This window comes from Aricia agestis, chromosome 3, assembly GCF_905147365.1.
Source record: "Aricia agestis chromosome 3, ilAriAges1.1, whole genome shotgun sequence".
NCBI lineage: Eukaryota > Metazoa > Arthropoda > Insecta > Lepidoptera > Lycaenidae > Aricia > Aricia agestis.
This window is the reverse complement of record NC_056408.1, coordinates 7,034,326-7,057,097: the sequence shown is the minus strand read 5'-3', so window position 1 is coordinate 7,057,097 and position 22,772 is coordinate 7,034,326. Positions and strand designations below refer to the sequence as shown.

The 22,772-nt window shown below is 35.1% G+C and overlaps 1 protein-coding gene across 1 annotated transcript in view; it reads right to left on the bottom strand.

The window, feature by feature from the left end:
- Nucleotides 1-22,772, bottom strand: part of LOC121725563 (lachesin-like) — a 103,607-nt gene that overhangs the window by 21,362 nt on the left and 59,473 nt on the right. Inside the window, exon 5 of the mRNA XM_042112576.1 lies at nucleotides 21,340-21,529. Within this exon, the coding sequence (XP_041968510.1) occupies nucleotides 21,340-21,529 (190 nt within the window). The remainder of the gene's footprint in view (nucleotides 1-21,339; nucleotides 21,530-22,772) is intronic.

The following is a 22,772-nucleotide window of genomic DNA, read 5'->3' as shown; positions in this document are numbered from 1 at the left end:
ACTGTTTATTATACTTCTAATGGTTATTATTGTTCAGCCATTTAATTAAACGAGTTATGTAATATGTTTTGCGAATTTATACAAATCGGTATCTAAAATCATTTAGATCTAATCATAATATTATTGTTGTTGGTTTTTCAGTGGCTTTCTATCAGGTGACTCGTTTGTTCGTTTGCCCCTTATTTTATAAAAAAATGTATTTTGTTATGAAATTGTGTCTTTGTATTTAAAATTATTTGTTAACAATTTTAATATTGTTTTATGTCTTGTCGAATTTAAAACGGTTTTTTATTTGCTAAATAATTTTTAAGTTGAAAATAACTAAAAATAGGAGGGTTGATTGAAGTGCCAATGTTTTAATTGACTGTATTAAATAGCACAAAGTATGTAGTAGTTTTAATATTATCACTAAAACGTTCATGGCTGGTCGATTCCCGCAACGAAAATAATATCCATTACTTCGCCCGTAATAGGTCCAACATTATAGGATATTCGGGCGAGGAATTCGTATGAAAAAACACAAAGAGACTAGCCGACCCTATATTGAAAACAATAAAAATGATCCCTCATTACATTTGCTACCTGACACGTACCTTTATTTAAGTGTGGAGGCTGTATGAGGCGATAAACATCTGATCTACACATACTTTACGTTTTAGGATGTAATGAAATTTGAAACTGGTACCTGGTCCGTCCCTTTTCTATTTACAGTTTGACATTCGTGGAATTTAGTTTACCTCACTTTTACTATCCGTAAGTTGGGTAAGTACTAGTGACTCCTTGTTTGCGTTTTAAATAGACTTGAATGTAAAGTTTTGTTACTTATTAGGCATTGCTAGGTTTAAATGACTATAAAAATTGCATTTGTTGTAGTTCCTTAAAACTTTACAAATTGGCAACAGACTTTTCAAAAAAGGAAAAACTCTTCCGCGTCAAAGGAAAAAATGTAAAGATTTATTTTAAAAATATGTTTTTTGAAATACCAAAAACTGCACTCTAAAAAATATTATTAAACTTAATATAATTCTTAAGATGATCTTCTTGGTCTGCGGCGTTGGGCGGGCGTTGGGCGGGCGTATGTCAGCATTACACTAGACAGTCGGTATTTCTGTGCAATTACAGTTATTGCGGTAATACAGCCTCGCAGCCTGCGCTGGTAAGCGGTTTTATATTGAAAATACTTTAATTGTTTTCTTTGAATTGTATTTCGTGGCATTTAATAAAAAAAATAACTTGTTCGAAAGTATTTTCTTTTTTATGTTATAACCGAGAAAAGATCGAAGTTTCAGAGATGTAGATTTTGATATTTGGGAAGCCAAGCCTAGTTTAGAGTTTTAGTATACTAAGAAGTAGCCTGGACTTAGGCTATTTTTAACACGGCAATTAACTGTGCTTTACTCTAAATTTGTGAGAAATGTATCAAAATGGATTGCGTACTTTGAAGGATCTAGGCACATATGTGACAATCGTGCGGGAAATGACTCTGTTTCATACTATGTAGTGATGATAGATCGTTCATAACAATAAAAATATATAAAGCTAATTAAGTAAAAACTGCACGAGCATGGTTAAAATATATAATTATTTTATTAATAAAAATACTATGTAGTACAAGTTTTGTCGTAGCTCGTAGCACGCAGCGTAGTGGTGCTACGAAATCTGCTACAAAAATTTACGAGTACCCTACGAATAATAAAAACTAAGGAACATTACTCCCAATAGCTTCGTCCACACTGTGCCTTTTTCTGTCCGTCAAGGGCATGCGTTATAGCGCAGTCCACAGCGAACGTGAGGCATGCCCGCGACGCATGCCATCTGACCGTATCCAAAACTTCAAAGATGACAATATTGGCGTTGCGTTCCTTGACGCATTCAATTATTGAATGCTGTATGAAAGTTGATGACGAAAATTGAAGATGAAAGTACACAGTGTGGACATAGCTATTATACTATTACCGTTTTAAATTTGGTTCCTTTCAAACTGTCATGTAACGTCAGCCTGATACCTCTCAAGGTCACCTAAATATTGCAAAAGTATTGAAATGTGTACCGGTACACTTTTTTGACAAGTATTGTGGAGCATGTTTTTTGACGGAGTTACTTTTAGTTTTTATTATTCGTAGCGAGTACCTTTGATTTCACAAGGAATTAAAATACACAATACATACAAAATCCTTAAATTATCTTTCTCGAGCAGCACAATAGCTCGTCGGGAGCTTCTTAAACAATATTCACATGCCGGATTATTCTTAGTTATCCTAATAGAATTAGTATTGTACAAGCAACTCCGAGCGCTGTGAGATAAGCCGAGACGCGGAGTATTTGTATCAATTAAATCTTACTGTGTCATGAAATTTTGTTTTATGCCGGAGTAACGGGCGAAGTTTCATTGCGAGCTTTTATCTAATTTATTTTTATTGTTATATGAGGCGGGTTTACACCCTTGCAGTTATAGTCGCCGTGTTCACTTTAACTCGCGTTTTGCTGTGACAAATAAAAACGGTTCACACTTTTACCACAATTACAAACGTAGTCGTAAGTTCTTAAAATCATATTTATGAAGATGCGAGAGGAACAATTCAGTATCTGCATTGTTTTGCCCTTTGAAGTATATAAAATGATACCTACATAGGTATCATTTTATGTACGCGTGCGCCTGAAATAGTAGGTTTTCAGGCGCAAGCGCCGATTTTTTTTATATTGTTCTTTCAGGGTTATCAAAAGTTATCACAAGAAATAATGGGATGGATCAGTTTTAACTATATGGTTATCAAAAATAAATTTTACCAGATTCTGATGCCCACAAGCTTAAATAAGCATGCACGATATTGTGTATCCTTATCTAAGCATATACAATATCGATACAATGGTTGCAGCCTCTTTAACACAGTGTAGAAACTAATACTTTTTAAATAATTGAAATCGCAAAAACAGTAAAAAAAATTGGCCTTGAAAATTCTTGGGTCGGATAAATGATATCTGAAATTAAAAAAAAAACTGTGGATAATAATATTATGTGTAGCCAGATATATAATCCAAGTGATGAAGTAGATAAGAAGGTTTGTTCAAATTATAAGGGAAAAAATGAGTAAAGTCTTTATGTTATAAAATTTAGTTATTGTGCTCTTCCACTCACGTCTTCAATTTTAAAGACTACGAAGAATTCATATTTCGTCGTGGCTATTAGTATTTTCCGCCTCTTTCTGCTTCCCTGGTCTATATCTGATGGGACGCGAGGGCGCTATGTCTTACAACTTTACTTCCAAGTGTTGACGCCGGTCGTTTGTAACTCCGGACGCCCCATGGGACCCTGGTACAATGCTTATGGAAATTTAAGAAGAAAAATTATGGAGGAAACTTGAAATGTTTGAGACAGAATTATGTCATCTTTATTTTCGTCAAAATTTTAAAATGGTGGTGAATTTATAAAATTGAACAATGGAAATAATAATAATTGTTTCTGCCATAAGAAATCATGTTTTTCAAGTGGAATATGTAGTTTTTGTAGGTATATAAACTATGCTATATCTTTTCTAGAGACCCAAGACATTATATAAAATTTTATCATAATCAGCTAAGCGACATCTTAGCGATTTAAGTGTAAGGAGGTAACAGACACACTTTATAATATTATAATTAATATACATTAAAAACGCAAAAATGTTTGTAAATCACGTACCGTACCTAGAAAGTAGAAATTATAATGTTGTGATATAAAACATCAGATTATAAACGAAAATCAACGACAAAAAAACATAAGTAGTTTCACCAAGAATAAACGTTAAAAAACTTAAAGAAAAAATTAACCGTTGTATATAAAACTTTAACGACTCAGCGTAGAAATACTTAAATCGAGTTAGTTTAAAATTAGAGATTCCACGGCTTCCTTTTCTTGCACGGACTATATTGCATTTTTATTAAAACACGGCTCCAACAAGGGGCGAACGACCACTAAAAGGTTATGGCCTCTGTGGCGACTTTTGCACAATTACCTCACATTAAATCGGCACTTAAAGTGTTATGGTTCATCTAAACTTCGGAGGCCACTTAATTACTATTGCGCTGAACATTGATTGAAGACATATTCGGAAATCATTCAACTCTATCCATTTGTTCAATTTGTAGTGTTTATTAGTTTAGAGTGTGTTTAGCACACTATGCCGAAGTGCGGCGGAAATTCCGCATGATTATGTCAGCAATGTCAAACGAATTCAATATAACGCGACGGAATTTCGGCATGGTGAGTCATCGGTAATTTAAAATACATTGCAGGCGAAAACTTCGGCAAAGTGTGTTTAGAGTACACTTATAGGTAGTTTGTATTTCGATGATATTGGAGTTATAGGCGTACCAATCAAACTTAATTTATTATAACTAATAGCCCAAACAAATTATTATATTATGCAAAGTAAAAGAAAATAACAAAACAGAAATTAAAATGTGTTGTTTCTCACCTAATAAGAACTTTAACTAAATATTAATTTTTCCTCATTAATATAAATTTAAAATAATGCTTGCAGCCGTAGCCATTGCTGAAAAACTAAAATGATTGAAATGAACACGATTGTCACGTATTGGATAAAAAAATATCAGCAAAATTGGTTCAGTGATTTGGGCATGAAGAGGCAACATATAGACGGATTGACACACATTCGCGTTCATAATTGAGTATGGATTGTAAGCAGTTGTACTAAAGCATGTATAATTGTATAGTGTATACATTTTCATTAGTTCAATTTGTTTCACTTATATTCTTCGAAGTTTGTAATTTGTTTATTTCTGTTTACGTTAACTTTCAATATTCAATAAATATAAATCATGGCAGCTGCTACAACATAAATAATGTTTATTGTAAAATAATAAGTGCTGAATGGAAAATGATTAGAGCAAATATTTTATACTTTGAATAAAACTTTAATGTTCGAAACGACGAGGCCAGATACTTTTAAATCCAAATTTTCTTTTGTAGTATTCGTAGTTTGGTACGAGGTACCCATCTTGTGGGGACCTACGTAATCAGGCCATTTAGCCAAAACTTTTTTGATTTCGCTTCGTAAGCGTTCATTAATTTGACGTTGACGTTCGACTCGTCTTATGTCAATTCCATACATTTTGATCGGCGACTCTATAAAGAAGTGATAGAGAAAAGATCTTGGCTCACACCCCTGGCCGTTTAGCCGAAACTTTTTCGTTTTCGCTTCGTAATAGAATCGCCGATCAAAATGTATGGAATTGACATAAGACGAGTTGAACGTCAACATCATATTAACGGACGCTTATGTCAATTCCAAACATTTTCATCGGCGATTCTATAACGATGCGAAAACGAAAAGATTTTGGCTCACCCCCCTGGTCACGTTATGTCAAACTCAGCCGACAGATCACGGTGCATTGAATTGACATAGCCCGTCCAAATGACGGAGGTCCGTCAATTTCTTCGATGGTACTTTGTGACCTTAGGGACTAAAAGTTTTAGTTCATCGACCCTATCTACTCTACGATTATATTGATGACTTAATAACGCAATCAATCTGAAATCTGACCATTCACAATATTTGAATATTGATTACCACTTAATACATCGTGGGCGTAGCTTTTACGGCCCACGCTTACATTATACGACAATATTAAAAAAAGAATTACATATCGTCGTTCTAGATGTGACAACTCGTAACTAGCAATGCACACAGTTGGCACATAATATGAGCTATCACATCAGCTAGACCGTCGATATATTAGATTAGATAAGACCACATATGTTGCTAAGAAATTTATGTTGCCTGACGTGGTAAGTATACTTACTTAACGTGAAAACGTGGGCACAGTTATGATATTATCTTGAATTTGCAGTGAACAGTAGAATTTATGGAACTAATGTTCGATTCGACGACTCAACTGGTGCCCATCTATAGCTTATTAGCCTAGTAAACGAATGATTCTGGTTGGAAAGGTCGAAAACAGAAATTTTGACTACGGAACTTTGTATGGACTAGTTAGGAGATAAACGTACTAAAAGTCCTGACCCCTCCGAGGTGAGCCTGAGGGGAGAGGGGGGAAAGAAGGACCGATTTTTTGGTTTTTGCCTAATTTTCGAAAACGGTGCTCCGCACGAAATTTTATTGTACTACATAGTAAAAGCTAATAAAATTTCTACAACTTTGTCTTTTACACTTTGTATCTATCTCCAATCGTTACCTACCTATGAGCTTCTAAAAGTGGTCGATTTTCAAATACACACATCGATGGCCCCAACGAATAAACGTGCAATCGAAAAAAGACAACTTTTCAGGAAGACAAAAAAACGTTTGGAACCACATAACTTTGACTACATAATAAATAGACAAATATATAATCAAATTAAAGGTAAAAAAATTATCTTTCAGCTCATATATTTATTAAAAATCCAATAATAACGGTTTACCACATATTTAAGAAAAGCCATACTAAATTATTATTCTAGTGAATAATATGTGATCTGTTAACACTATTGTATCAATGCACGTTTATTTGTGTCATAAATGAAGTTTTAACAAGTGCAGTGAAATGTTGCATGGTTATTCCACGTATATTTTTTTCCCCCTGAGCCATGCTCTGGTCATTTACACGCTTATTCTTGTGTATTTTGTTGCTTTTACATGTTTGTAAAGATAAAAACCCGTATGTTAGTGTTAAGAAGATCGACTTATTATTTATGTAATACGACCTTACAAGTGCATGGTATAAAATGTAAATCTATACTAATATTATGAAGTGGAAGAGTTTGTTTGTTTGAACGCGCTAATCTCAGGAACTGCCAGTCCGATTTAAAAAATTGTTTCGTTTTTAGATGGCTCATTTATCGAGGAAGGCTACAGACTATAAATTTTCACTCTAAGACTAAGAGAAGCGAAGAAACATAGGAAAATGTGGAAAAAACCGGAAAAAATATTTGAAGGCGCTTATCTCGCGAACTACTGAATGAATTTTTAAGATATTTAGCACAGATGTAGAGTAGACCATAACGTTAAGGAACATAGGGTATTTTTTGCGGGAAAATGTACGGTTTCCGTAAAATTTCTCATTTATGCGGGCGAGGCCGCGTGGAACGTCTAGTTAGCTAATATATTCTTGTTGACGGTTCAGTAAAAAATATTGTTGACCTATTGTTGTTGTTGATGAATATTGACCTCCCTCGCGCCTATGCGTGGATATATACATATACAATGGAGTACAACCTTGCCTATAGATCCTTAAAGAGAGAGATCACTCGGGCAAAGAAACAGCACGTCAATAGTATTGGTGAGAGACTCGAGTGCCTTCCTTTGGGAACCCGTGAATTCTGGTCTCTGGCCTAAGCTATTGAAGGATATTTCTGAAAGCCATCCTACCAGGGATACAAGTAGGAAATGGATCGTTAGCCCACGACGCAAAATACAAAGACGATCTTCTGGGTTAGCTCTTTGCGTTAAACTTGACCCTTGATGACATTGGGATAAAAACCACTGACCATACCACAATGTAGGGGCATCATATCGGATATTAGGTTACATCAGCGCTCAAAGTGAATAGCCCTGCGTGCCCTTGATATCCAAAAGTCGCGTGGGCCTGACGAAATCACTCCTATTGTGTTGAAAAAGTGTGCTTTAGAGTTGGCTCTTGTCTTAACGCGTCGTTTTCGGTTCTCCTACTCTTTTGGCATTGTCCCAGCTTCTTAGATTACAGCCTTAGTGTACCCGATCCCCAAAAAAGGTGTCCGCTCAAATCCTTCCAACTACAGACCAATTGCTAAAACCTCCGTCTTCTCGAAGATAATGGAATCCATCGATACTTGGGCGGTCAGACATTACTAAGCGACAAACACGACAAACAGTATGGGTTCCGAAAGGGTCGCTTGGCTGGTTATCTCTTGGCGTACCAAATTCATCGTTGGGCTCAGGTGATTGTGTGGAGAGGAGAGGCATTGGCTGTTAGTTTGGATATTGCGAAGGCCTTTGATTGAGCTTGGCTTAAAGCGCTACTATCAAAGCTTCCGTCATAATAATATGGGCTTCCCGAGAATTTATGCAAATAGGTCATAAGTTTTTTGGCAAATCAATGACATGCTACAAACCAACGGCATTTATTGCTATGCGGATGATAGTACAGGTGATGCCCTATCTACCGGCTTCCACCATATTTCTCGGTTAAATGTCATTGACAGTCGAAACGAACTTATGTCTCAAATAGAGAATTCACAGGAGAAAGTCTCTGAATAGGGTAGACGACACTTAGTCCAATTCAACCCCGCCAATTCTGCACGTTCACAACTAAAAAGTCACCAATGGTCGTATATCCTCATTGTCAGGGCACCTCTTTAACAATCCCCTCCCAGCATTGAAATACTTGGCGTAAACATATCGAGCGAAGTCCAGTTCCGATGTCATCTAGAGGGTGATGCCAAGTTAGCCTCGAAAAAACTTGGTGTTCTTAACAGGCGAGACAGTGTTTCAGTCTGTACCAATGCCTGCAACTGTACAAGATGCAGGTTCAGCCTCATATGAAATACTGTTCTCATCTCTGGGCAGGGACCCCAAAATACCAACTAATCCCTTTGGATGGTATCCAACGAAGGGCTGCTCGAATTGTTGTCGAACTACCATAATGTTTCAAACAGGGTGAACCCCTTGGAATTACGCAGAGATGTAAATAGCTTTATTCTGCATCCTCAATCGGTTGTATCATGGGGAGTGCTCTGAGCAATTGTTCGGAATCGTACCTCCTGCAACTTTTCGCCATAGTTCCACGTGAAAAATATACCATCCTCATAACTTTGACGAGTGGCAGTCTTCTACCGTGCTTTTTTCGCGTAACTTTCTGCCGCGCGCTGTAAAAATTGGAATGCACTGTCACCAGCAGTATTTCCGGACCTATACGACCTGCAAACCTTCAAGAAGAGAGTGTATTCCCTCTTAAAAAGACCGGCAACTCACCAGCAGCTCTTCTGATAAACTTTACAATAGCTCTTCGAATAACCTTTAAGGAAACAGAAAAGACAAGAGAAATTAGTAAAAGATAATGGAATAGCTGTGATTATTATATTCAAAGTTTCGCTATCTGCAATGAGGCATTACTCATAGAAGTCGCTTGCATTTTACACGAATAATCATCCAAGAGTTATAACCCAAAGGAAAGGATAGACACGTGCGCCAGATTGTTTTAACACGTTTATTCTGGTGAACTCAAATAAACAAAACAATCTGCAATAAGCGCATGTTTTATTATTAATGTGATATATGTTATTATTTTTTCCGTACAATAAAGGTCTATATTGCTATAAAATCGTTATTTTAAGTCAAAAAAATCCAAAAAATTTATATAAGTAGGTGTATCATAGGCCACGCAAACGAAAAATTAAAAAAATATTTTTGGGTAAGAGCTCTTGCACGTTTATTCGTTGGGGCCATCGACATCATTCCGTTCCGTAGTCAAAATTTCTGCTTTCAACTTTTCCAAGCACACCCCGTTTTTGAGCATTCATTTACTAGGGTATATAACTTATAAAAAAATAAGTTAGGGATACGAAAGTACTAGTGTAGTAATATTATCACTCTTAACCAAATAACGTAAGCTTTAACTGTAAAAATTCATGTTTAATTTCACATTTTTTTAATTTCGTACGGTGATTCGTTTATGTTTACAAAAGCACTCATTACATGTACGTTTCAAATAAGGTAAATGGCGCGGAATCAAATTATTGAAGCCAAAAGACACGACACACAGTTTAATTATTTGTATTAAACTTAATAGATGCCGAGTAATTCTAATCTGATGTTTACCCACAACATAGCATTCCAAGATTACGCATTTACATATTGGTTTCTGAGGCGAATTCCGCTGAGTTTCATTGTTCAAACAAATGCTAGTAATCGTTTCCGAGTTTAAAATGTTACCGTGCCATTTCCATTGTATTGAATAATAAATACGTAAAGCGGTTGGTATAAATTCGTTTAGCATGATAAAAATAGGGTTAGGAACGTTTAAGTAATATACGTAGGTATTTTTGGAAAAAATACCTACGTCACAATTTTTTTCCTTTGTTCATAATAATAACTATGTCAGAAATTAATTTTCCGTTTTAACATTATTATTATGTACCATACGGGTAGTGCAAAGTAGCGTACAAAGAAACAGTGAAACCCATGCCCACGTCTCCTAACAATAAAATATAGTACAAGCGAAAACAACATTATTGTCATTAATTCCACTTTATTTATAAAGAAATAAAGTCCACTTTCAAACAACTTTATTAGTCCCAGTTGGTTTACACAGACTTTTCAATTAATATCCTCCAAGTAACTTTACATTTCATCTTATGAAACGGAAACAAAAATGAAATTCACTTAAAAGCAAGTTGTCCTTTTACGGCGCTCCGAAACAGCGATGTGGGGACGACGGAAGTTTGAGAGAAGTCGATTTAAGTTAAAAGTACATAAATTACATCTCGCAAAATCGTGTTCGTAAAAATGTAAATAAGTATTTTACGAAATACTTTCACACAGTAAATAAATAAAATACAACTACATACCTACATATTTTGCTTTATTTTGATTCAATATTGTAGAATTATCGAATCGATCGAATCGAACACCAGCTATCAAAGATAAACAGTCATAACATTACAAATATGTATTATTTGTATTTGTTTGTTACATGCTTTTTTCAAGTAAGTATTTGTTTTTTTTTATTTCATTAAAATTTTTGCAATGTTTTTAAACAGCTTACATACATTCTTAACATTATGTCATAGTTATTTAATACTAGCTGTGCCCCGCGGTTTTTTAGTGAAAGTAAATTGTTTTTTAACAGTCAATGATTTTTCGCAAAATCCGTTTCATTGGTTTTCCTATAGGAATAAGACATTTTTCCAAAGTAAAATGTAGCCTATGTGTTAATCCTAGACGTCAGCTAACTCCATGCCATATCAAAGTCGCTCTAGCCTTTTAAGCGTGAAAAAGTAACAAACATACACACTCACTCACAAACTCACTAACATTCGCCTTTATAATAAAGTAGATGACGCCCGCAACTCCGTCGCGCCGAAACTCGTTTATCGCGCGGGAACCGTACATTTTTCCGGGATAAAAAGTATCCTATGTCCTTTCCCGGGACTCAAAGTATCTTCATGCCAAATTTTAGCAAAATCGGTTCAGTGGTTTGGGCGTGAAGAGGTAACAGACAGACAGACAGACAGACACACTTTCACATTTATAATATTAGTATGGAAGTATATTAGTATATATATTAGTATTGTATACTAACTAGTACTAGCATGAAATATCATAGTAAGATATGGCTAGTATGATGATAATAATAACAAACTTTCATTTCAATCGCTCTCAAAATTTTGTTCTGGTCTTGATTAACTTTACTTATAGTACGGAAGCCCTAGAACATTTTTTTTATTACTGTCAAGCTAATTTTTTGTGAGTAGCTTCGTTTTGATAAGACGAACAACATTTTTATTTGCGAAAAATCTCGAAAGTGGTAGCTAACAGAGACAGAAAGGATTTGAATTGATGGTCCTAAAATATGGACTGTTTTATATGTAGGACAATGTCACTCTTAAATTATAAGACTATTATCTATCAATATACAAAAAATTAGCTCGTTAGGGTTCCGTTATAGGGTTCTGTAATCAACAAAACTTGACTACTGAACCCTAAAAAGAGTTTAATATAACAAGCTTGTTAGGGTTCCGCCTAACAAGCTTGTTATATTAAACTCTTTAATAACAAATAACCTTTAAGATATCATCTTGTAATATTTTTCCGTGCCGATAAGCGTACAAATTTAATTATTAAACATTTATTCTCAGAAAAAAAATATAAAAACGAAAGGTATATTACATGTATTTTAAGAGATTTGAAGCGTGGAAGATACATTATACCCAATATAATAGGCATGAGATAGCTTTGAATATTATATTATGCTTAAGAGAGATCGCAGCCGGGACACTTTTTGTGTGTTCGAGTCTGCGGCGCACATACAGTCTGTATGGCCGCGCCTGCCGACTGTATGTGCGCCGCAGACTCGATCACACAAAAAGTGTGCCGTCTGCAATCTCCCTTAACAAATAACATCTTGAAAAAAAAAAAAAAAGTTAGCTTGGCTGAAAGTTACCTAATTCTCTTATATTAAAATAACACCAATAAATCACCAAATACATTTTATATTCTCAACTTGTATTATACAAAGTATATTTTACTATAAAATCTATAAATAATTATGATTAAAAAATATATTAGGCTCTCAATTATACCTTTCTCATACCTCTAAACGTATTTTCGTAATTATTTTTCCACCCAGAATAAACAAGAATTGTGCGAGATGAAATCCTAAAAAATATCCTTTAATTTTATCTTGTGGTGAGAATTAAGGACATATTTATCCATCCGTCGTATTCAAAGAATCATTATAAAGCGAGAACGTCCTCAAAAAGACGATCATTATTTACACACTTACAAAGATATTTTAAGAAAAAAAAAAGACGATGAGCATAAAGTCCGCAAAATTATTCGATTCATTTCAAAGGAATCTCACTAAAAGGAACGAAGTAACTCAAAGCTTTTATATCTCGTTGTGAGGCGCCTTATTGTCTTGGGCGATATATGTATTAAGCTTGCTTTCTCTTGCGTAAATAAAATCCATTGAGTAGAAGTGTCGGGACTCGGGACCAAGTGCAGGGAGGTAACGCGGCTTGTGAGTGCCGGGCACAATGCAAAGTAGATTGAATTGGGAAAAAAGTCTTTTGAAGGCTTTCAGCACTTTTGGAGAAAAGGGTGCTTCACTTTAAAGGGTTAACAATAAGAACAATGCCCGAAGGTCTATCAATACGAATTTATACCCTAATTCGAAGTGCGATGTAAAACGTGGATTAAACCTTCGTGTATATTTAAGTTTTTGTGGCAAAAAAAATTGGTTTTCAGAGGAGTTGCTTCATGAGCAACATTTAATGTAGAGATAGAAAAAAAATGTTTTGTCGCTTGATGGCTGTAATAATTTAAGTCAGATATTAAAGTACAAATATTTTACTCTAATTTTACTTTATAGTGCATCGGGAACATTCACGTGTAATGTAACAATAAATAATATTCGACTTTGAGCATCATAGCAAGTTGACTTTACTGTCACGTAGCATTGATGTTACAAGTTGTATCAAGATAATATTACACATTGTACTATTATCTTGATACAACTTGTAACATTTTGAACCGAGCATTTTAATGTGCACTGCGCATTGTAATGCTCGGTTCTCCTCCGTCACTGATGTACTGTAACGTTACATTTCAAGAAAATACTCCCGGGGAGGGGCACCTTTAGATTAAATTTCGACGTAACCAGTTAGCAAGTTATTTTGTAGTATTATGTTATATCATAATATTATATTTTATATTCCGTCCCTACTGTAAGTTATCAAAATATTACAACGACTTCTAGGTCCTGATCAAGCAAAAATTTTGCATATAATAATATAGCTTATAAAAAAAGCTAAAACAATAAAATAATGACATAATATAGTATTATACCGCTGGTCTAAATATGCTAAGAATGGAACTGAGGAACACTATTATAAGAACTATGTTACAAAAATCTTGTCCAGCTGAAGTTTTTTAATCGTAAATCTTTTTAGTTGAATATTGCGCCTAAAAATATGTTTTTAATTATTGAACTACATCGTTTTGTAAATGTCATAAAAAATATATTTCCTCAGCGAACTAACAGTCAAAAATTCTTTTCAACCGAGCTATCTGTGTTGGATGAAATAATCTGTGATGAAATACTCGATCAATTTCTATTCGACGTAAGCCAGTCAAAAGCATATTTTATTGAGTTCCCAAAATTTATATCGTATTATACTATGATATTCTATATACATATATATTTGTCAATACACGTGTACTATTCAAAGATGGATTTTAATTATTATTAAAACCTCTTATTCAACTTTACCTAATGAGCTTTGGTATTTTAACAAGTTTAGTTTAGACTGCAGTCATTTTTATACGGATTATACAAAGCAAAGCGCACCTAAATTTGTAACTGTATAATCGCTGCGAAATGAAGAGTAAGCCCCCCATGCTTGTTTACTTGAAACATCTACTTGCAAACGAATATTAAAGCTACAAAAGCTTAATATATTATTGTGTACCAAAATGTATGCAGATATCTATACTTTAAGATTATAAAGCCGAAGAGTTTGTTTGTTTGTTAATTTGAACGCGCTAATCTCAGAAACTACTGGTCTGATTTGAAAAACAATTTCAGTATTAGATAGCTCATTTATCGAGGAAGGATATAAATAATTATCACCCTAAGACTAATAAGAGCGAAGAAACAGAGGAAAATGTGAAAAATACTGAGAAAATGTTTCGAAAGGGATTATCTTCCGAAATGCTGCAGCAATTTTCATGTTATTTGGCACAGATAAAGAGAGGACCACGTGAAGAGACATAGGCTATTTTTTGTGGGAAATGTAAGTTTTCTTTACGCGGGCGAAGCCGCGCGTAAAATCTAGTGAAATGTATATTATTTTCAATTTGTATTACAGGAGTTAAAATGGTAAGTCAATTTAACCCATTAATCTCCAAGCGGCACCCGGATGCCGCATAACAATTGAAAATCTACTGTGTCTGCGATTCCCACGATCGAGGTATTAATATATTTTCTTTTATCCCTTTAACATGTAAACCAAATAAGTATAATAACGTTCAGAATCATCATTACATTTAGTATCTATAAATATATTAAGCTATTTATAATGTACTTATATCCATAGCTTGATGTGCTAATTGACGGAACTACCAGTACCTACGAGGCAAGGTGGGTGCTACAAGCTAGCCACATTTTTTTATAATTGCTAGATGATTCCCGCAACTCCGTTGCGCCAAAATTCGTATATCGTGCGGGAGGTTTATGGCATTTTCCTAAAAAAGTATCATATTATTATTACGTATGTCCTTTTACTCCTTTTATTTATCAAAATTGTTTCAGCGGTTTAAGCATGAGGATGTGATAGATGAACATGACAGACAGATACACACATCAGTATGGATAAAAAGGATAGAAGATGGTCACGGCATGGCAGTTACAAAATGTAACTTTCACCGGCGTTTGCCAGCTACAGTCGCTAACCGTGTAAGGTTGCACCGGTAAGCTTTCAGGTGCTCGCGTGAACAATGTTCTCATACTGTCCCGTGAGTGCCATAAATATTTACGTAAAGATACTACCGGCAAGCTAGCGGTGACGAAAATCTCTGCAATGTATTATGCTCTGTAGACTCGCAAATATTTAGACACGACATGCATTTTCAAAGAGGTCTGGGAATGTTGTCACATTTGTACCAGATGTGACAATAACGAGACTAACACACAGATAAAATGATACTGTTTCAGTGTTTTGTTTATTTAAGTCCAAAATAGATGACGATAATATTGGTTCAGATAACTCTATATTTTCACATCATGGTTAGCATGAGATAGCACGATATAATTATCGATGCTTAATGATAATATTATATTAAACACAATAAAGTATCTTAAAATTAATAAACAAACCACGATTTATTTACGAAATTATCTATATTCATAAATAAATACAATATAGAGTGCAAACGGTATAAAAAACAACAAAATTGAAACGAATAAATGCTAAAAGTTAAAGCATTATCTTGAATAATATATCACCAAACTTTGGTAATGAGTTTGTGATAACCTATTTTTAAACTTTGGTAAACTCCAAATATACTTTGTGAATTTATAATTAGAGTCTAATATTGATTCGATTAGTTCAAATAATGTTTATATTTATGATTCAGTTCGAGTCTACGTACTATGAAGAATAATTAATGTATATTATATAATGTATATGTGATGTTTCTTCCTTCTAATAGTGTATGCGGAATCTAACTATTGTTTTTAAAATAATGTTCAAACCTCACAAAAAGACAATATTGTCGTGTAATTTCTACAAAAATCTTCAAATGAAGTCTCTCACAGTCGACAAATGTTCAGGCGGCCGGCTATCGTAGCAGAATGCCTTTTATAATATTTTTATTTTAACTCTTTCGCTGCACTTGCTGCGCTAATTTCCCCTTAGAAATATAAAATTGTACTATCGCGGAGTAGTTTCAAAATATGCTGCAATAAAGGGTTGAAATGAGAAATTCTTTTCTCTAAACGGCAGTCGCGAGTTGAAACAGAATACGGAATTCCAACACTCTATGATTTTCTTAATCTAACCTTTTGATTGAATTTACCGATTAAATTCCTTTTAGTTACAATCAGTACTCTGATTCTTCTCTTTTAATGCTACTTTTGATTTAGTCTTTTAACTAATAGGCAAGTACGAGTTTGGAATTTGACTACTTGGATGTTTATAATAACGATAAAAAATAATAGAATCATAATAAAAGTTAAAAATTAATAATAACCTTATTTTATTAAACCTCAATGTACATTATAAGTTTTAGACCGATTGAACTGATCACAGATACTCGACGAGATTGGTGCCATACAGGAATTCAGTTCGATTAGGTAGAACTCCGTTTCGATCGGCCATGTAATCCTACTAATATTATAAAGGCGAAAGTTTGTTTGGATGTATGGATGTATGGATGTGTGGATGTTTGTTACTCTTTGACGCAAAAACTACTGAACGGATTTTAATGAAACTTTACAATAATATAGCTTATACATCAGAATAACACATAGGCTACAGTTTTAACCGACTTTCAAAATGGGGGAGGTGTTATGTTTGTTTTCTTATATTCAACGATTACCGATTTGTTTGTTAACCGATTTACAAAATTTTTCTTTTGGTATATAGAATATCATCCCAATTTGGTATTATATTCACAAAAGTGGTGATCTGATGATGGATCCGTAAGTAATCGAGGGAACTCCTCAAAACTTATAGGGAAACATGTGGTGACTTCGGTTTCGTGAGAAGTATTCTAAGCATATGCTACCAACAAGTAAGATTTTGCACCGAGATATACCTGGTATACCGTGGTTCGGAAGGTTCTGAGAGAAGTCCTGATTCTTTATAGATACAAGTTTGGGAGTTTCGGCGTTGTTTTAAGAACAGAAAGCATATGCAAATTACATTCATCATCATCATCATCATCATCATCATCACTACCATATTATACCATTTCATAGTCTTTTAGATCGAGACTCGAGTTTGTCAAGCGATAATTAAAAAAAATCTATACCTACCTAATATTATAAACCTGAAGAGTATGTTTGCTTGAACGCGCCAATCTCAGGAACTACAGGTCCGATTCAAAAACTTATCTCAGTGTTAGATAGATCATTTATCGAGTAAGACTATAGGCTATATTATATTATCACGCTAATACTAATACGACCGAAGAAACTCAGGAAAATGTGGGAAAAACGGAGGAAATATTTTTTATGGGAAAATTTACGGTTTCTGTAAAATTTCTAATTTACGCGGGCGAAGCCGCGCGGACATCTAGTATATTATGAACCTTAAAATACTGGTCAGGGAGCCCTAGAACAAAAATTTTTGTGATAACTAACAAGCAAATTTTTTGTGAGTAGCTACATTTTGATAAGACGAACAACATTTTTATTTTCGAAAAATTTCGAAAGTGGTAGCTAACAGAGATAGAAAGGATTTTATACTTTTACTTGATGGTCCTCAAATATGGATTGTTTTATTTGTAGGACAAGGTTACTCTAAATGACTATTAGCCTACCAATATACAAAAAATCAACTGGTTAGGGTTCCGTTTCAGGGTTCTGTAATCAACAAAACTTGGTTGACTACTGTACCCTAAAACGGTACCCTAACGAGCTCTTTTTTTGTAGATTGGTAGGTTAAAAATAATATAATTTAAGAGTAACCTCGTCCTACAAATAAAACAATCCATATTTTAGGACCATCGAGTCAAAGTATGAAATCCTTTCTATCTCTGTTAGCTACCACTTTCGAGATTTTTCGAAAATAAAAATGTTGTTCGTCTTATCAAAATGTAGCTACTCACAAAAATTTTGCTTGTTAGTAATCACAAAAAATTTTGTTCTAGAGCTCCCTCGCTATACTCACTTTGAATTTTCATAATATAATATCCCACACCCGTTTATACTCCCAGTGTAAATCATACACAATTTATTCCGACCATAAATTCAAAGATACTCGTATGTACGTAATATATTGAATATTTACTCATATTCGGAAGTAGACCTCACTATGTATTGGTTTTAAACGTTTTATTTCACCATTACCGCAATTTAAGGCGACGCTCCAGTTACCCGCATTAATGAAAGAGGCCTTAAATTAATTAGGTCATAATTATTTGATTAATTATTTTGAGAATTCATTCGTGTACAGTACAGAAAAATAGTGGGAGTGAGAAAATTATATTTTTATCGATTTTTGCATAATTTTAGATACCTAATAGCAATTAATGAAAAAGTTCAAACTAAAATAATACTTAATACATTTTACGGTACATCAAGATTATTTACAACAATATTGAGAAAAAGTACAAATACTTTACACACGTCATAATAATTATTAATATTTACAAAAGTTCTATAAGTTTTTATACAAAACCAATTGCAAGCTAGTATACACTAACAATATCAAGTAGAGATGGTATTTAGGCTGTAACTTTTAGATGTAGATCAAAGTTAAGATATGTAATAGACAAGTACACGGTCCGCGTCTATGTAAGTAAACTTCGGCAAAGCTGTGCTGATCCAGCGAACTAAGTCCGAAAATGTGCGGCATAAGTTTTACTAGCATTGTGGCTGCATGCAGTCGTGGATACTTTTGTATAACCGTTTCGAAATCTGTTTTGTTCAATAAAGTAATAATCAAAATCATTACCCACATCCGCCCCTTTCTATTTTTATCTAATCTTATAGTATAGAATAACTAATATAATATTATGAAGCTAAGGAGTTTGTTTGTTTGAACGCGATAATCCCAGGAACTACTGGAATGATTTCAAAAATTCTTTCACCAATATACAGCTAAGATGTCCCTGAATGGTATAAGCTACGTATGAACTACGGCGGAGCCGGGGCGGACCACTAGTTATAAATACAATCTATTAAAACTACAGGAAAAAGTGATCGTTTGTGATACCCATTTGTTTAACTACTTCCCCATTGCTAAGTCTAGTATATTAAAATAATTATTTTCAAACAAAACATTTAATCCGACTTCCGCAGTAAAAAGAATACTTATTAACATTCCTGTGAATAAACTGAAAAGTGTGAAATAATTATTTTTCTATATTAGTGCCTTTTAAGTTTTATAGGATTGGCGTAAGCCTCAACTATATCAATCTGTGGTCAATCTTCAACTTCAAAAACTTTTGAAGTCAACAAACTAACTTAGGGTCAATTTAAACCGCAACGCGACGCGTAGATGCATTTCTGAATTTGTATGGATTTAACGGATTTGCATGACGTCTCACGCAATTGAAGTCTGAAAATTCCATACAAAAGAAATGCATCTACGCGTCGCATTGCAGTTTGAATTGACCCTAAGCTGCCGGTTGGCAGCGGGCGACATGAAGCAACCGCAGACAACGTATCGTAGCGACTCGAAGCTTGCGACACTTATTCATATAAATACATAAAAACCAGTAGTGTCGCGACGTCACGTCGTCTACTGCTGCTTCATGTAGCCGGCTTCCAATTTGTACCTTTTTTAGCGTGATTTCTATGTCAAAAATCTTGACATAGAATTGAGAAAATTCCTCCTTTTTTGAAAATCGGTTAAAAATACTAATCATACAAGCCAATCTACTATCGGTGAAGGCAGCTAATGGTAAGCCAACCCTTGCCTTGCCATATTTTTTATGAATGTCTGATGAATGGAAGTTATATCCTAAAATACTTATATTGAGAAATTTCAGACAGATCAACTCGGAACAGAATTTTTAAATAGCACAAAAAGGGACTAGGCCAATATTTTTCTAGTTGCTCAGCTACGCAATATGAAAGATAAAAGTCTGGATTTAATCTTAATTCGTTTCCCAGAGAATGGACCACCAAGTTGAAACTTAAATTTTATTATATCTAGCTAAGGAAACCTTTTAAAGAATTATACTTTAAGCTACGTTAAATTATGTTATTGTATGTAACTTTCTCTGTTAAAAACTTTGCGTCATTTTAAAATAAAGACACTTTGTAGTTATTAGCTTTTATAAGTTTTTATAATAAAAGGATATGAAGTTAAAATAAAATTAACAGTGTAGTTCCCTGTGTAGTTTTTGAAAGAAAAATAAGAATTTCTCCTACTAATTATAAACAAAATACTAATTTAATGTCTCAGTCACACCATAGTTTGTTTAACCAGTTCAATTATAGCCATAAAAATTACAAAAATGCCTATCACATCGTCTGTGTGGCTTGACTTGACCCTACTCTTTGAAAGAAATACTTTTCTTTCTTCTTTCTCTTTCAAAGTGCCGGGTCAAGTCGGAGCCGTAGTAGCTCAAGAAGAACGAGAATTATCTTTTTACCATCGTCCATAAAACTGGATTCTCAATACCTATAACATTCCTTTTAAACTAGTTTCCCAGGTCTCGTAATTCGTATTCTCAGGTCACGTAATCTTTCCATTTATTTATTTTTATTTATTTATTTATTTAAATCAGGCTACGTAGGCCCATACAATATATACCTTAATGTGTAACATACATTAATAATTAGAATCTTAATAACAGCTACACTTTATCATCTAACCACTTTTTTACTGAATTTCCCTTCAAAATATGGGCTAAAAATTTAGTCTGCACTTCAATCCACATTCAATTCAAAAGCAGCGTTGGAAATGGTTCTCAAATGCAAAGGAGTCACAACTGAATATCTATTTACACTGACCACATGGCTTGAACGCGGGGATAACACTATTCTGCTATGAGGTCTGCGTAGCCTGTCGGACTTGCCTCTTGGTTGTAGTATGTCCGTCTAGTGTATTTCCCGCCTTCGGGCTCACAAAAAGTCTACATACGTGGGAGAGCAATGCTTCGGCACGAATGGGCCGGCTCGACCGGAGAGATACCACGTTCTCACAGAAAACCGGCGTGAAACAGCGCTTGCGCTGTGTTTCGCCGAGTGAATGAGTTTACCGGAGGCCCAATCCCCTACCCTATTCCCTTCCTTACCCTCCCCTATTCCCTTCCCTTCCCATCCCTACCCTCCCCTATTCCCTCTTGAAAGGCCGGCAACGCACCTGCAGCTCTTCTGATGCTGCGAGTGTCCATGGGCGACGGAAGTTGCTTTCCATCAGGTGACCCGTTTGCGCGTTTGCCCCCTTATTTCATAAAAACATACCTTTTCTCTCTCTACCCCCGTCGTGTCTGAAGACTATGGGCTTGCTGTGCTCTCGCCGCCACATGACCGTCGGCGGCGGGACGCCCGTCGCGCTGCACGTCAGTCGCACGCTGCCCCCCTCCCGTGCGGAACTCCCCTCTGTCACCGTGTCGATTATGTCCGGCGGTATCACCACTGAGAGGTGACCCATCTGGAAGGAAAGGAATTAGATATATAGGGTGTAACAAAACAAAGTAATAATACTTTAGGGTGTATTTTTTTTATTTTTTATTTTATGAAATAAGGGGGCAAACGAGCAAACGGGTCACCTGATGGAAAGCAACTTCCGTCGCCCATGGACACACGCAGCATCAAAAGAGCTGCAGGTGCGTTGCCGGCCTTTTAAGAGGGAATAGGGTAATAGGGGAGGGTAGGGAAGGAAAGGAAATAGGGGAGGGTAGGGAAGGGAATTGGGCCTCCGGTAAACTCACTCACTCGGCGAAACACAGCGCAAGCGCTGTTTCACGCGGGTTTTCTGCGAGAACGTGGTATTTCTCCGGTCGAGCCGGCCCATTCGTGTCGAAGCATGGCTCTCCCACGTATAAAACGTGTGTATGTATATTATAGAGTTCACTGTAAAAGTACGCTGAAAGAGCAAATTTCTTGTGATTTGTATGGGCAAGCCGACCGAGCGTCATGAATTTTCATATATAAAAGTAAAAAAAGTTACTTTTTCAGCGCTGCTACTTTTACAGCGAACTCTATATTATATATAAACACCCTAACGTACTATGATCACTAAGTTTTGTTACACCCTGAATTATTTATATATTTATGCTTTTTGCACAATGTTGGTACATAGGCGGACTTAATGCCAGATGGCATTCTCTTCCAATCAACCTTTAGGTGTCCAGAAACAAAATTGTGTAGGTAGGTGCCAATAGTGCGAAAGGATGAAGAAAATAAATAAAATAAATGAAGAGCAATCTAAATCTAACTTAAGTCATAAGCAAACATTTTACGTAATAGAGCGAGACTATTCTACTAAATACTATTAATTCATGAAGCCCTAAGCGGCCGCATCCGCCCGCGATAACAATAGATAAGCCATTGTGTCTCGTTATTCCACGATCAATGGGTTAAAAAGAATACCTAATTATTAAAGGTGATATCGGTTGGTTTGCGTTATTTTTTAAAGTTGAAACACTTTGTGTTGTTGGTATTTCATTGCTGCTTTTGGTAGAGCACCGAAATATGAAATTGACTTTTCTGAACAATTACCTTAGGGCCTAAGAACTTCGAATCGCACGTAGCCATTGCGTTATGCTAAGTAGTCACATGCGGTTTTGGTCGATAGTTTTACTCCAAATCGAGTGATAATTACTGTGTGGACCGCAAAACTGACAGCTCGAAGGCTCGCATCGAGCCGACACGATGAAATTAAATATATCGAT